The 15,902-nt window shown below is 33.9% G+C and overlaps 1 protein-coding gene across 1 annotated transcript; it reads right to left on the reverse strand.

Moving 5' to 3' along the window:
• Positions 1-9,966: 9,966 nt before the first annotated feature.
• Positions 9,967-11,870, reverse strand: LOC111374442 (premnaspirodiene oxygenase-like). The gene is made up of 2 exons (XM_022997113.1): positions 10,857-11,870; positions 9,967-10,767 (listed from the first exon to the last, which is right to left on the reverse strand). The coding sequence occupies exons 1-2, from the start codon at positions 11,799-11,801 to the stop codon at positions 10,159-10,161; spliced, it is 1,554 nt and encodes a 517-aa protein (XP_022852881.1). The 5' UTR covers positions 11,802-11,870; the 3' UTR covers positions 9,967-10,158.
• Positions 11,871-15,902: the final 4,032 nt, after the last annotated feature.

Genomic DNA, 15,902 nt, shown 5'->3' on the forward strand with positions numbered 1-15,902 from the left:
CCTTTTTTTTTTTTTTTTTTTTTAACATAAAAATGCATTTTGCAATAGTGGTTTTAAGGAGAAAGTGTGGCTAAAAATAAAGAAAAGTTTTGAATTTGCGTGTAATATTATTTTATTGAAGAATGTGAATGAAAAGAAGAGAGAAAAAATGTATTTTGAAAAAAAATGGGAATCGAATAAGGCCTTAAGTTTAAATATAACAATTATTTTGTTCAAATTAAATATATATAATTTTGTTATAAGAATAAGTAGGATTCATCAAATGACATTGTTGCTAAATTTTGTATAATTCAAAGGAAGAGCGCGAATTCTAAAATTTACAATTGTACTTGCCTCAGTTAAAGCGTAATAAATATTGTTTGGTAAATTCAGTAACATCGATCAAGAAGTACCATAATGGTTAGGTTTGCATCTTTCCTTGCAAAAACTTCACAGGTTTGATTCCCTTGTTCCCATCCTTACAAAAATTTTGGTAAAAATTTAATCATAAGAATAATGCACAAAAATCTCTTGGTAAGGGATTCGAACCCTAAACGTCAAATATAAATATGTGACCGTTGACCATTTGCGCTACAAGGAAGGTTTAGAAAAACATGACTTACCAATAATATAAGGTAAAGTTTTAAAAAAGGAAAAAAAATTACCCGCGAGTGCTGGATTCGTGCCTGTTGATATGAAGGGGTGGTATCTAGTAAAAAAAGATACTAAGTAGCTTGCAGCAATATAAGAAGAAATGGACTCATTACATGAAAACTATACTTGGACCTTAGAGGATAAACTTGTTGAATGCAAATGGGTTTATGAAATTAAAGATGGTGAGGAAATCTAATCATATAATATATAAGGCAAGAATTGTAGCAAAAGGCTTTATATAAAGATAATGAATAGATTACACTGAAATTTTTCACTTGTTATGAAATATATCTTTATAAGAATTTTGCTTGCTCTTAGACACAATTGATTTAGAATTAGAATAACTTGATGTAAAAACTGTTTTCTTTTATAGTTCTCTAGATGAAACTATATATATGACTCAACCAAAAGGTTTTTAAAAATAAAAGAAAGAAAAACTTGGTTTGTGTCTTGATCTTTATATGGTCTAAAATAAGCTCCAAGACAATGGTATAAAAGATTTGATTATTTACATAATGTTTTAATTTTAATAAATTTGAATATGAAACATGTTTCTATTATAAAAAAGATGGAAAATCTAAGTTTTTCTATTTACCCCTATATGTTGATGATATGCTTCTAGCTAGACATACTTCCGTTATACTTAATTTTGTAAAAGACAAATTGAAATCAGAATTAGAAATAAAGGATTCAGGTCTTGCTAAAAAGATATTAGGAATGAATATAATAAATGAATATAATAAATGAAAAACTCCTTTTAACTCAAGAGTCTTACATTGGAAAGGTCGTTAAAAAGTTTTCTTTACATGATTCTAAATCTATATGATTATGTGAAATTATTTGTTGAACATTCACCTAAAACTGAAGATGAGTTTAAAAAAAGGGTAAATGTACCGTATATTAATGCTATTGGATTTGAAATGTATGTCACTGTATGCTTTAACTTGATAGAGCATATGGGGATAGTGTGTTAAGTAGATCCCCGAATAATCTAGATAAGCTTCATTGGGAAGCCATGAAACATTTGATTAAATACTTGAAAGGTATTCAATAGTTAGGACTTATATTTAAATTTGATAAAAATGGTTTCAATCTAAAAGGATATGTTAATTCTGATTTTACTGGAAAACCAGATAATAGAAAATCTGCATATGTTATGTGGATGTCATAAATGTAACACAATTAATCGTAAATCACAACTTCAAAAACTAGTTGCATTATCTTCAGTTGAGGCTAAATATATTGCTGCTATTGAGGCAATCAAGAAAGGGCTTTGGCTAGAAGGGTTGCTAAATGAATTAGGATTTGTAGAAAATCAGCTGAAAATTTGTATAGATAGTCAAAGTGCTATTTTTTAAGTAAAATGATAGAACTAAACATATAGTTGATTTAGTTTCATTTTATTAGAGATGTAACTGAAAAACGTGATATTAAATTGATTCCAAAATTGTTTTAAACGTGTTTTGTGAAGACACTTTAGTAATAGATGGGCGCTTTACTCTGGTTTGGTCATACGTGGATTATTGGCTATCGTTGGATGGAGGATTGCCTCTATTTCATATAAATACTTGTGTTGCTTCATTAGGGTTTCATTCTTAACCGTTGCAATTTTCTCTCTTTCGTCTTCTTCGATTTACTTGCTATAATTTGTAATCCTCTAGATGATCTGTTGTAATTCCTGAGTGAATTTTTTAGGTGCTGTGAATTAATGGCAGTACGCCTCTCTTTGTGAGTGGTTTTTTTGTATCCTTTCATAGGATTGAGAGAGTTTGCGAGAGAGAGGAGTGAACTGTTGTGTTATTCTCTAATTGACATTTTTGTTTGTGATTGAGGCTGTACTAGGGGATTTGACTGTAATCCCAAAAGATGCTTGAGAAGAGATTAGGTGTTCGATGCAGTCATTGAATCTTTGGAGCCTTAAGCGTAAAAATCTCCCGCGTTCTTTACTTTTTTATTGATTACTTTTGGTTTCTTATAGTTGGTCAAGTCTTAATCCACCCAACAAGCACCTTTCCTCTGATGAAGTTGTACGTAGGGCCATGAATTATTACAGGCTAGACTACTATGGAGTGGGTGGTGGAGAACAAATTAAAATCTATAACGATCCGTGGCTCCCTAGTCTAGCTTCTTTTAGGCCTATCTCAATCCCTAGAAATAATTTGCACAAGGTCTGTGGTCTTTTCTTGACTACCCAGGCTTGGGATGAGGCAAAATTCAGGGGACTTGAGTGCCACCAGGATATTCTCAATCCTACGAGCACACTGGTAGACTTAAAAGATTAATTTGGCATTTTGATTGAAGGATATCACAATCTACAATCAAGTTACAAGCTATTGCTACAGAAAAATTAGTAAGGGAAGTACAACTTTAGCCTGTCTTTGCAGCTGGTAGAACAAACATAGAAGCAACCCATGCTACGAAAAATCGGGATGCTTGTTGCGGGGCCTAAAATGAGGCAATACACGACTATGCATAACCTCTGAAGTCAGAAGATTGCTAGTTCTACCCCATGTACTTTGCGTGGAGCAAGTGAAACCAAATCCACACCGTTTTCCAATGCCCAAATGCAAAGGTTGTCTAGCAACATGTCGGTTGACGGGATTCGTTGAATTCCTCCTCAGGTGCCATGATTTCAAATGAGTAGTCAAGGGTGCAACTTACATTAAATTGGCAGCAGATTCAGCACGATTTGTGGGTTATCGCATGTAAAGCATATAAGAAGAACATAATAAATAGAGTACAAGGAGGAAGACAACGGCAGACTGCTGGGAATTTTACGTTATTTCTATTTACCACTAGAATAGTTTGTTGTTCATAAGAATATTAACAAACAAGGAAAAATAAAGAATATAATGCACAACTTAAGTGGACAGTCAAAACTTTTTATTATATGAAAAATTGTTACAATCATATATAATCTCACTCACAAATCCAATCCCCAAGTATTACAAAGAAAAAATAAAATTGAACTTTATCACATCTATTTTTCTACCCTTTGTACAAAAAGTCTGAAGATGCTAGGCTCACAATATATTTCTCTCAAATAAACTCTCTAACCATACCTAAAATAATGAAATACATCCATTATTTATAGAATCAATAACCAAGTAAAAGAGTTTAATTACAACTCAAACAAGACTCGTTTAACTCGACAAGGATTCCTTCATGTATAAGACTCCGACTATAAATTGGAGACCAAATTTTGCTTTCAACTTTAATTAGAAGTCTCCTATTTAATAACTACATTTTTATTATTTGCAATACAAGTCCTCCAACTTTTAACTTTTGAGGCAATTACCCAACTATCTCCACTTTGTCGAAAATGAGTCAAAATCTTGTCATCTCTTCTATAACTTTTAATCACAATACTCGGAAAAAAGGTAAGCTTTTGACACGCTTTAACGATCCCATACACCACTATATGAGTATAACCACTCAAAATTATTCGTGAACTCCGAGCATTTTATCGGCTACATGTCGAAACAACCCTGTTGATAGTTATGGTGCATCTCTCCCACCGACTTTTCCATAGAGCTCATCAGCCATCGACATCACAACACCACTACATACCTACACATCTTGCATCAAATGTCAGTCAATGTTATGTGCAGATATGTTGACCGAACAAATAAAAATACATCCTCTATCATGGCAACTGGCGACATGCCATGAGGATGTTCCTATCTAACTTTACAACACTACATCCACGTTCTCCTCCACCGGGAGAGACGCATTGTCCGATTCCAAGCAGTTAGCCGACCCTACTCCACCTTTTGGACAATTTCTCTTCACGTGGCCAGTCTGATCGCAGTTCCAACAACTTACTTTCTTTCTCATGGAGTTGCCCTTCTTTTCCTTTTTAGTCACAAGCACCACATTGTCAGATGGAGTATTCTGTCCTCCTAATCTTCTTTCTTCTGAGATCAAGTTACTTGTCACTTCTGCGTAACTCACAATTCCTTCCCATATATCAAGATTGGCTTGATATGTTTATAGGTAGATGGAAGAGACCCGATGTGCCGTAGTGCCTTATCCTCATTATCTATTTTCACTCCAATAGACTCCAGTTCTAAAACAATTCCTTTTAGAGCACTCAGATGGTCTGAGACTTTCGTACCTGCCTCCATGCACAATGAATGAAATTGCTCCTTCAGTTAAAACCAATTTGAGAGGCTCTTCGTTTGATATAGTTCTTCTAGCTTTTCCCATAATTCTTTTACAGCAGATATTCCATGAATATTTGCAAGAACGTTTTTAGCCAGACAGAGACGTATCATGCTTCAATCCAATTTTTGCCAATCCTCATCGCTCATGCTGGATTTAGCTTTCTTGTTAGAACTCTTGGTTGGTTTTCCTTTCAAAGCCTTGTGTAATCCAGCTTGAATCAATAAATCCCTAACTTGTACTCGCCACAAGCCAAAATTGATTTTCCCGTCAAATTTCTCCATGTCATATTTCAACGATGACATATTTTTTTGTTGCTCCAATACTCTGAACCACCTGACGCTCTGATACCACTTGTTGAGAATTATACGCCAATTCTCTTTATTTCTATTTAGCTACATGATCTTTTGTTGTTCAGAAAAATATTTGCAAACAAGGAAAAATAAAGAATATAGGGCACAAATTAAATAGACCGTTAAAACTTTTCACTATATGAAAAATTGTTACAATCATTAGAATATCACTTACCAACCTAATCCCCAAGTATTACAAAGAAAAAATAAAATCGAACTTTACCACGCCTACTTTTCTATCCTTAGTACGAAAAGTCTCAAGATGCTAGGCTCACAATATTTTTCTCTTAGATCAACTCTCTGACCACACCCAAAATAATGAAATACATCCACTATTTATAGAATCAATAACCAAGATTACAACTTAAACAAGGCTCCTTTAACTCAACAAGGATTCTTTTATATGTAAGACTTCAAAATCAACTGTAAATTGGAGACCAAATTCCGTAAGAATTCTGCTCTCAACTTTAATTAAAAGTCTTCCATGTAATAACTACATTTTTATTATTTGCAATAAAAGTCCTCAAACTTTTGACTTTTAAGGCAATCACCCAACACAAACTGGTGTATTAATCGAGATCGATGTCGAGTTACTACAGTTCATGGATGAGGAGATGGGTAGCAAAAATGACTCGAAGCTGTTGAACAGTTTGACACTCCCAGGAACATATTCAGTCTGCTAGTTATCCGGGATCGCATGAGAAGTAGAACCTATAGCAATGAGAGAAGGTTTGATGTTTGCCAATTTTATTGGTCTCCAGGTATAAGACGTGAAATGTAACTCTCTTCGTTACAGTGAAAAACCATCATTCAGATTCCAGTTGGGCTCCAAAGTCGACCATTTTGATTGATATTGTAGCCCTACTCGTGATGTCGATTGTGGATCTTGTTGCCTCATTCCAAGAACTGGGAATAAAGTAGCATACATGTTGGCAACCTTTGCTACATAGATAGGCATTTAGCCCTGTTTGGCCTCCATTATTTGCTCATTTTCCATTCCCATTTTCAGAATATGTGGTCCCCACTTTTGAAATTGTTAGGTGATTCTGACCAAGGTAGCTGCATTTTTTGACTTTTCTATGGAGCATTTCACATCATTTTACAAAATTGACCTCGACATATTATAGGTAATGGCGTCAATAGCTTGGCTAGGTGAAGGTACTGACAAAGCAGGTGCAAGTTTTGCATTGTTTCTTAGTTGTTTATTGGAGAGTAATGAGATTTTGTACAAAAAACTCATTAAAATGGGGCCAAACGGGGGCTTATATTCTGTCGCCAGCTCTTTGCGACGATATGAACACATAGAGAATGCCTTTTATGAGTTCAAAAAAAAAAATGTAAATGATAATTACATTTTTTTCATTAAACGGAACATGACGGCGGATTCTACTAAAACAAAGATAAGAAGAAATAGAGCAAAATACAAACTTACGAAAGAGGCTATGCCTGACAACCAGTTAAAGGTAGGGATGAGAATTAGGCTCGTCGACTCGGGCCTCCCGTGGTTCAGCTCGAAAAAAGCTCAAGCCCGCCCAACTCGAGAGAATTGAGTCGAAGCTTGGGTCAAGCCCCATTTTGGGGTGCTGAGCAGAGCCCGAATTGGTTCGCGAGCCTATATTTAAAAAAAATACAAAAAAAAATATTAGTTTTTAAGGTAGCAATCTGATGCCTTAAAAAAAAAAAAATACCAAAATCGAGCAGGCCCGGCTTGACTCGGAAATACTTGAGTCGAAAGTTGGGGTCGAGCCTAATTTTTTTGGTCGAGCTTTTGTTCTGCTCGGCTCGGATTCGAAAAAAGCTCAAATTTTAGTTCGTGAGTCACCTTGGCTCAACTCAACTCATTGAAATCCCTAGTTAAAGGTAGAAAAAATGAATTAGTTCCCTTCTAAGACGTGGTGTACAATATAAATGCTAATGATCTATGCTTCATTTGTCCTTATTGTACTTCTCATTATTAAAATCTGTTGGGTTTTAATTCTCAATAAATTTTGTGCCGTGATGTTAAATGTCGGAATACATTTTATAGGTTTCGACTGATGAGTGAAATAATTATGGGAAAAATTCATAATTAAGAGATTAAGTATCACCCATTTTAAAAAATAGAACAAAGGTTTCAAATTTCAAAAATCAAATATTTATTAAAATTTATCTATGATTTAATTAATTAATTACATAGTTTATTAATTAAATATATTAGTGTCACATGTCTATACAATTTGATCACAAATTAATGATTTAGTAGTCATATATTATTTTTTGATCATAAATCAAAATTTTTATATTACAAATCATTTTACGGTCACAATTCAAAAATTTTATAGGTCACAATTTGTTCATTGATCACAAATAAAAAATTTATGAGTCACAATTTATTTATCAGTCACAAATTACAAATATTAAATGTCACAACTTATTATATAGTCACAAATTATCAAATTATCGACCACAAATTAACAATTTATTAGGTCAAACATTTTTTCTTGACTACAATTTATCTTTTTCATTAGTCACAGATTAACTAATTTAATTATTACAGTTAACCAAATAATTTGCGACCACCATCAACACTTGCAACCACCATCTCTACCACATCATACCACCATGACCAAGCAAAAAATTCCCAAACCTTCCATCACCGCTGCCACCACCACGACCACCACCACGACCACGACCACCACGAATCCACAACCACAATCATCGCCACCACCAACCAAATGGTCACAAACCCCACAATCTACAATCACCACACTACTACCACGACCACGACCACGACCACCATCAAAACATCATCAGAACAATCACTCAACCACCACAAACCACGCTACCACCATGAGCTCTCTACCAACAATTCAGATCCAAAACACCATCGTCGTCGCCTCTACCATCACTGCCATCACCACCTCCACCATTTTCAACTACTACCACAGCCAAAACTCCTTCATAGACCTGTCAACAAGAAACCATCATGGTACCATCACTACCACTTGTACCACCATCACCACATCCAACCACCGCACCAGTAGCCAGCCAAAAAGGTCTCCCTACCTCCAAGGTCCTTAGCTTCACTTCATCATCGTTCGCCTCCAATTGCTATGAATTATCGAACTGCACATGGAGCCCATACTACCATCGCCCTTATCGTCGCCACCAGACCTATGACCCTCGCTAGAACATCCACTTACACGACCAACAAAAACCACTTCAAATCCCACAACAACACCAAAATATGGAAAACCACTACCACCACTCCAACAATCAAAACCAAGACCAGCTCATTGCTGTCTCCAAATCCATCACCACCTACACCAACCACTTGTAGCACCACCATCACCACCAAACTGCAGCAGCAACAGGGTGAAGTCTCTGTGATGTGTTTACATTGTCAAGTATCGACGCACCCCAGCAGCGACAATGTCGTTTCAGACATAGCTGCACTGCGACGGTGCGACGCGGCTCTCCCATCAAGTGGGGTTGCTACGGTGGCATCCTCGACGGTGACTGTGATCTGAAAGAAGAGAGACGGGTGGTGAAGAGAGAATGTAAAGGAGAGGAGAAGGGTATAGAGAGAGAAAGGAAATGGTAGAGAGAAAAATGGATACTAGGGTTTGGGGTTGAATTTTATAATATTATTATTTAATATTAAAAATTGTACTATCTTCTGATTTTTGTATATATAAACTATACTTCTGATTTTTGAAATGCAATCTTTAAAATAGGCCTCTATGTAATTTCCACAATAATTATCAACAACCAAGTTCAAAGACTCTATCCATCCCTCATTACTTCTTGGATGACTTTGAATCTTGGCCAATTTATCTTTATTATTGGTCTAACTAAAGCCTAACCTAACCCTATATATATGTGCTCTTACTCTAGCCCTTTTTTGTGTGGTAAAGAAGAAAAAACGTGGCTACCTTGGAAGAGAAAATAATCGGCTACTTTGTGTTGAAAAACCGGTAGTTGCCTTCTTGATTTTGGTCTCCTTCTTGTGCCTTATTCTTTGTTTTTATTTTTGCCTTTGTGGCTACAAATCACCACCATTATCTTGTGCTTTGTGGGTGAGATTGAAAAATAACCTAGGTGAACATATTGATTGTGGGTTAGAGTCGTTTGAATTGGTTGGCTGGTAAAGAAAGGTAACATGAAATTGAGCCCGGAAAGCACCGATTTGATGATCCTTGGAGCAAGCTTCCGTGATATAATCTAAGTGTAGTATTTATCTAATTCCTAATTACTTTAGAACTCGCTACTTGAAAATACATTGCATATTTATTTTATTATCATATCTGAAATTCAGGTGCTTTTAAATGGATTCATGATGATAATGACGAGACTATGGTTTGTAACAATTACATACCGAAAATCAAGTAAAGGAAAATATGGTAAGGAAATATAAAGAATATATCTAGAATCTCAAAAAGGGGGAAAAAAAGGATTATGCTACTTGTATATAAAAATGGCATACAAAAGATTGCATAAAATGATTTGGAAGGAAAAGATTGGACGAAATAGTTGATTGTATTTTAAACTTGCAAATAATAAAATGCGATGTGACATTATATAATCCATTATGTAAAATTTGATGTGCATGTTAAAAATCAAACCCCAAACTATCTTGAAATCACAAAAACTTCAATTCTAAAGATAATGATAATAAGACAAAAATAAAGATATGCCATGGTGTTGGGACTTGGGATCATGAATTTCCAGCTAAACATTTGCATCAACACGGCCGTGCTAAAGGAGCAGTAAATACATTTTTATTTGAAGCCAACTTGTTTTCAGAAGCAGACATAGTAAAAACGCAGAAACAAGAAACACTCAAGTGATTAACAAATTATTATACATCATATGAAATACACGTGACTGCCAGAACGAATAGAACATCATAATTAGTTAGGCTGATAAACTTTGGTGGAAGTGGCTTTGGATAAAGAAACTTACATATAAGTGATATTTTTGAAACAACCTATGATAATATATTCTCTTCAAACTCTACTAGGAGAAGTCATGGATCATAGGGGGTAGCAGCAACGAAAAGGTCTTCTCTTCTTGATGCAGTTAATCCAGAGTTCTCAGTCATATCTAAATATTCTGGGTTGATTCCTTCAGGGAGTTTCCAGTTGAAGTTACAGAGAAGTTGAGCTAAAGGAAGCTCGACGCCAGCTATACCAAAATTCATACCGGGGCACATTCTTCTTCCTGATCCGAATGGAAGATATTCAAAGTAATTTCCCGTAAAATCCATACTTTTGTTCTCAAATCTCTCTGGTTCAAAATTTTCGGGATTATTCCAATACTTAGGATCCCTGCACATTTCCCAAGCATTTACAAATACTTTGGCATTGGCAGGTATAAAATATCCATTAATTTCACAATCTTTCCTGCTAGCTCGTGGGAGAAGAGGAACCGGTGTATGCATCCTCAGAGTTTCTTTTATTACTAACTTTAGATACTTCAACTTTTGGAGATCAGTCTCTTCGATGATTTCACGTCCCTTAAAGATTTCTCGTACTTCAGCCTGTGCCTTCGCCATTACATGGGGATTTCTCATAAGTTCTGCCATAGCCCAATCAATGGTGGATGATGATGTATCTGTTCCAGCTGAGAACACGTCCTACGAAAAATCCACCAATCTTGTTAATGAAATTAAATTACAAGAAATAAATTACGAATAAAAGATTTAATAATAGCCAAAATACTTACAGAAAGAACGGCTTTGATGTTGTCATAATTAATTGGAATTTCAAGTTCCCCACTTTCCTTTACTCGTAGGAAAACATCAACTAAATCTTCGTTGCCGAACTCTCCATTTCCTCTTCTTGTAGACTCTGCTTGATCCAACCCTTCGTTTTCCTTGCTCATTCTTGTCAAATTCTCCTTGTGTTCATCAATTATCTCATCAAGAATTGCATCGAGCTTGCGGCGCATCGCCCACAATTTTACCTTATTGGAACTGAAAAGTCTGAGAATCTTGGATGAAGGAAACAGGTCTGCCAGTTCAAAGCCAGCCGCTAAGGATACACCTTCCTGGAAAAGTTTTACCAGTGTGTCTTTATCCTTGCATATTTTACCGAATGCTGCTCTTGCAGTGATGGAACTTGTTGATGAGAAAATCTTCTCTGTGAGATTTATGGGTTTTCCAGAAGATGATTTAATCGATTTGATGAGCTTAAGAACCTCATCGCTTCTAATGGAAGCAAATGATCTAACCTGTTTGGAACTCAAGAGTTCCAAGACGCAGATTTTACGCATTTGTCTCCAGTAATCATTGTATGGACTAAATGCCATATCAGTATGATCATACCACATAATCTCAGTAGACATAGTCCCCGATCTCGCTGCAAAGTTAGGATCTTGAGTTTTCAAGGCTTCCTTGGCTATTTCGGGCGAAGATATGACAATTGCAGAAGTTTCACCGAGCTTCAAGTGCATTATCGGTCCATGTTTTTTGGCCATTTCTTTGAAATCGCGATGTGGAAGTAAACTCAAGAGGTGCAAATGTCCAATTATGGGCAACTGTTTGGGACCTGGTGGAAGCTTTCGGAGTTTACTAGGAGTTTGGGATTTCTTCCATTTGGTAATGAACAGGAAAACCAGAGACAGAAATATAGCTAAAGTAACGAAGTTATAGGGGATAAAGAGAGCCATTTTTGTGAAAAGGGAAAAGGGCTTTACCTCGCAGAAAAAAACTCTCCTTCTCTTAGATTCTACAATATTTTTGATGAACCATTAACACACTCTTAACACATATATATAGACAAAAATTGGAAGGTAAGTCCCGAGTATTATGGGATTTGATTTGAATTTAGCTGTTTCAGTCAGTCCCCTTCAGTTGCAGCCAGTTTTGACCAGCTATTTTTTAGACTCAAATTATGTAACCAAAAATTCTTGCAGTCTACCAGAATTTATTTCTATCTTCACATTCAAGTAATGGTAAGGTAGATAGTGACCTAGTGTCATTCACGATTGGGATTGAGTCGACATTCATTCTTATGTTGTAAAACTGTACAATGAATAGACATAATGACGATTGTACAATGGTTTTTATAATCTTAAACTTTAGAAAATAATAGACAAAAAATTAATTTTAAATTTTCGTTTAGGATTCATGACTTTTTAACTGCATAATTCATAAATTTTTTATTTATTTATCAAAATCTACTAAATATTTGATATTTAATTCCTACCAAACAATAACTAAATAATGTGTTTCATTTGACCATTGTAATTAAATATACTGTTTTTCCAAAAAGCCTGTAGCCATCGAGAAAATTGAAATGTTTTTAAAAAAAGTTTTTCTCTAGATAATTTTATATTCAAGGATATGTAATAAGAAAGATCAAGGTTACACATATATATACAAAAAAGAATAAATAAATAAATAATCATAATTGTAAGCTTTGAATAGAAATTGAAATTGATAAATGAAGGAAAAGACTAGGAATCTACTTTCGACTATATGGTTATGAAATTATGGATCCCAAATAGTTACGCTTTTGACGGTTGACGGCTTTGATTATGGTTCGTTTGATAATTAAAATGATGTTACCAATTATTATAATAGTCCACTTTGACAATCAACTCTTTTCTAAATGGATTAATACTATGCCATTTTCATGTTTAATTGATTTTTTTTTTTATTGGGGGCGTGTGGGGCGGGGTGACGGGGTGGGTTGATCGCTTTTCTAGTTCCCAACACGGAATCGGAATCTCCTCTCTTCACATCTCACGAACTTGCCATTTGTTCAAATAATTTAATTTATTTGTTTAAATAATATCTGGTTTTGGGTCACTGGAACATAAAGTATTGTTGATCAATCACAACCCCACCACGTCTTCTATACTTGGTATACCAAAGATGAGTAATTTCTTTTTATTTTTTATTTTTATTTTTTTATGAGTTAGGATAAGTGGGGTTTAGCACTTCTTTGAGCCCCATTTTTGTTAAGAAAATGAATTTTTGAATAATATATTGATAAAAAATGTGTGGTTCAAAAATAAGGAAATTTTTTTTATTTGCGTATAATATTATTTTATTGAAGAATGTGTGGTTGAAATGATGTCAAATCACTGTTGAAGATGTATTTTGGTTGAAAAATGGGGCTCAAACAAGGGTTTAATTTATTTTGTAACCTAAATTGTCCAATAATCTTCGAAAATATAACAAAGAAATAAAAAAAAATAACATTTGTTTATTATTTGATACGGGACAGCTTCTTATACTCAGAAGTTTGACATTACAAATAATCGTGACCTTTAATTTAAGTTAGTTGAACCTTCAATAGGTATTTCACTGAAGTCAGGGAAGAGTTTGTTATAACCATTTGAGATTCATAAGATATTCGACGTTGAATTGACTTAAATTAAATATCTCAATTATTTGTCAAATAAGAATGTGAAATTTCTAATAAGAAGGAACAGTTCCATATTTGATAAAGTAAACTACAATTAATGATACATTTCATGTTTACATATTGAGCCACATCGACAATTAATGAACTGCTTCTATGAATATTAGTACATAATTCCAATCAAATTGTAGCACACACTGTCAAGGGATAAATTTATTTACTGAACCCAATTTTTTTTATGCAAAAATTATCCTATTACCATGGGACTACGTTGTTCACTATCAAATTTTGTCTATGTATGAAAGAAGAAAAAAATGATGAAAGCGTGGAAATTAGTCATTAAATAATCAATTATAAGCATGACCGCCACTTGTAGAAACCGTAAATTTTTTAATAAGAAATGCTGCATTTTCTACAGTATTATTCATTATGGCTAATAGGTTAGTCTTGTGGAAAAGAATTTTTCGTCAATTTCGTTGTGCTTTCCACATCTTCACAGTTTACGCTACAAAGATATCATTACTCATGCAATATATTGTTCATAATTTTCAAAATAAATAAATAAATAAATAATTATAGTAAAATAATGGAAAATGAGCAAAAAAACGAAATCACAAAAAAAATCCTGTTTGTATTTTTTTTTTAAAGATAAAAATTCGAGCATATAAATCTTAGCGACACAAAATATTCTACTGTTAATCTATATATAATTGGAAACTTTAGATATTTTAAAAATATATGATAAAATACTAACCAAAAAATTATCGCTAAACAAATTTGATAAAATAAAACTCCAATTTTCAAAATAAAATTAAAATATTTCATCTGCAGTATTTATATTTAAAAATTAAAAGTTAGTAAATTTAAACACAGGTGTCGTGTAAATAGGTACTTTTTTTGACATGGAAAGGAAAGAAAGTGACCATTTTTATTTTATTTTATTTATATCTGTGTTTTAAAATATTAGCTAAACTTACTTGTCGGATAAGCAGTAATAATTAAAAATAATGCTTCAAATTATTTAATTTATTTTTCTTCCTTAACACCGTAGAGCATGCATGTTATGAATTAATTAACTTGCCCCCAGGGCACATTTTCAAGTGATAAAAGGGGAGGGTGGAGAAATCCAACTTTGTTTGAGGCTGCCGCGTGAAGGGTTCGAATCCTGAAATATGGATTTGGCTTTTGGGTAAGTGCAAGTGTACAAGAAGCCTTCCACCTTATACCCTTGGAGGTATAACCTGCGATTTATCTCCCTCACGATGCTCCAAGGCAGGGGCGGTGGAGGACCCTCAAGGTTGGGGTTCGACCTTTTTTTTTTTTTTTCATGAATTAATTAACTTCTTTAAAGAGTTAGCTTAACATCTCAGCAATACCGTAGAGCATTCATGTTACGAATATCAATGATTATAGGGAAATTGGTGCGAATGATACCAAACATTTACCCATATTGGGCTATTGGTTCAAACATTTACACTCTTGGCATAGTTAACCGTTTTCTATGGATACAAAAGATCGTTAATTTGTATGTGCACTACACTTTCTTTCTTTTAAGATTGAGAAAAGGAATATGTATTGTCAACTTTGGCGAGAGTAAATATCATGTACTTAAACTAATTTTTTATCTGGTTTTTGTCTCTAATCTTTAGGAAATAACAAATTTAGTCCCTCTTATTAACAAATTTGACCAATGTATTTGAGAAATGATCAATCCTATAGATCTAACAAAAAAATAATTAAATATAAAAATAATCATCTTCTGCACTCATCCCTTCTGCAATCCACCCGTCCAACACTACTTTAGTTCGATGAACCAGTTGGGGGAGAAATCCCCCCACCCCCCAACCCCCCATTTACAAATCAAATGATATTTTTCCACTCTGACCTGTAGATTTTGTAACTTGACATCCATCCAAAATTTTTAAAATCACTCTATTAATGAAAATCCTTAAAATTCATAAATTATTGAGGGTACCTAAATTATAAAGGATTTCATTGAAATTTATTAAAAATTTTATTGGGAGCCCAAATTTTCAATGGATTTATTAAAATTCATTAAAATTTCAATTTGAGACATCTAAATTTAGAAGAATTTTTAAAATCTATCAAAATTTCAGTTGAGGATATCCTTGTAAATTCTTCTTAAAAATACATTAATATGAAATCTCATAAAGGTCAAGGGAAAAAATAAAATAAAATAAATGGTTGGAGACGGGATTGCTAATTTTGTCAAAGTTGGGATTTTATATGCAATCTATCACTAAACGAAAGACTAGTACATAACAAATTAACAGTCTTTTTGAATAGGATTAGACATGGGTAAAAATTTGAAAAATCAACCAAATCAATCAAATCGAATTGATTCAGATCAGTTCGAATTGGTTAGACATAATTAATT

The sequence above is a fragment of the Olea europaea genome, unplaced genomic scaffold (assembly GCF_002742605.1).
Source record: "Olea europaea var. sylvestris unplaced genomic scaffold, O_europaea_v1 scaffold1251, whole genome shotgun sequence".
NCBI classification, from domain to species: Eukaryota; Viridiplantae; Streptophyta; class Magnoliopsida; order Lamiales; family Oleaceae; genus Olea; species Olea europaea.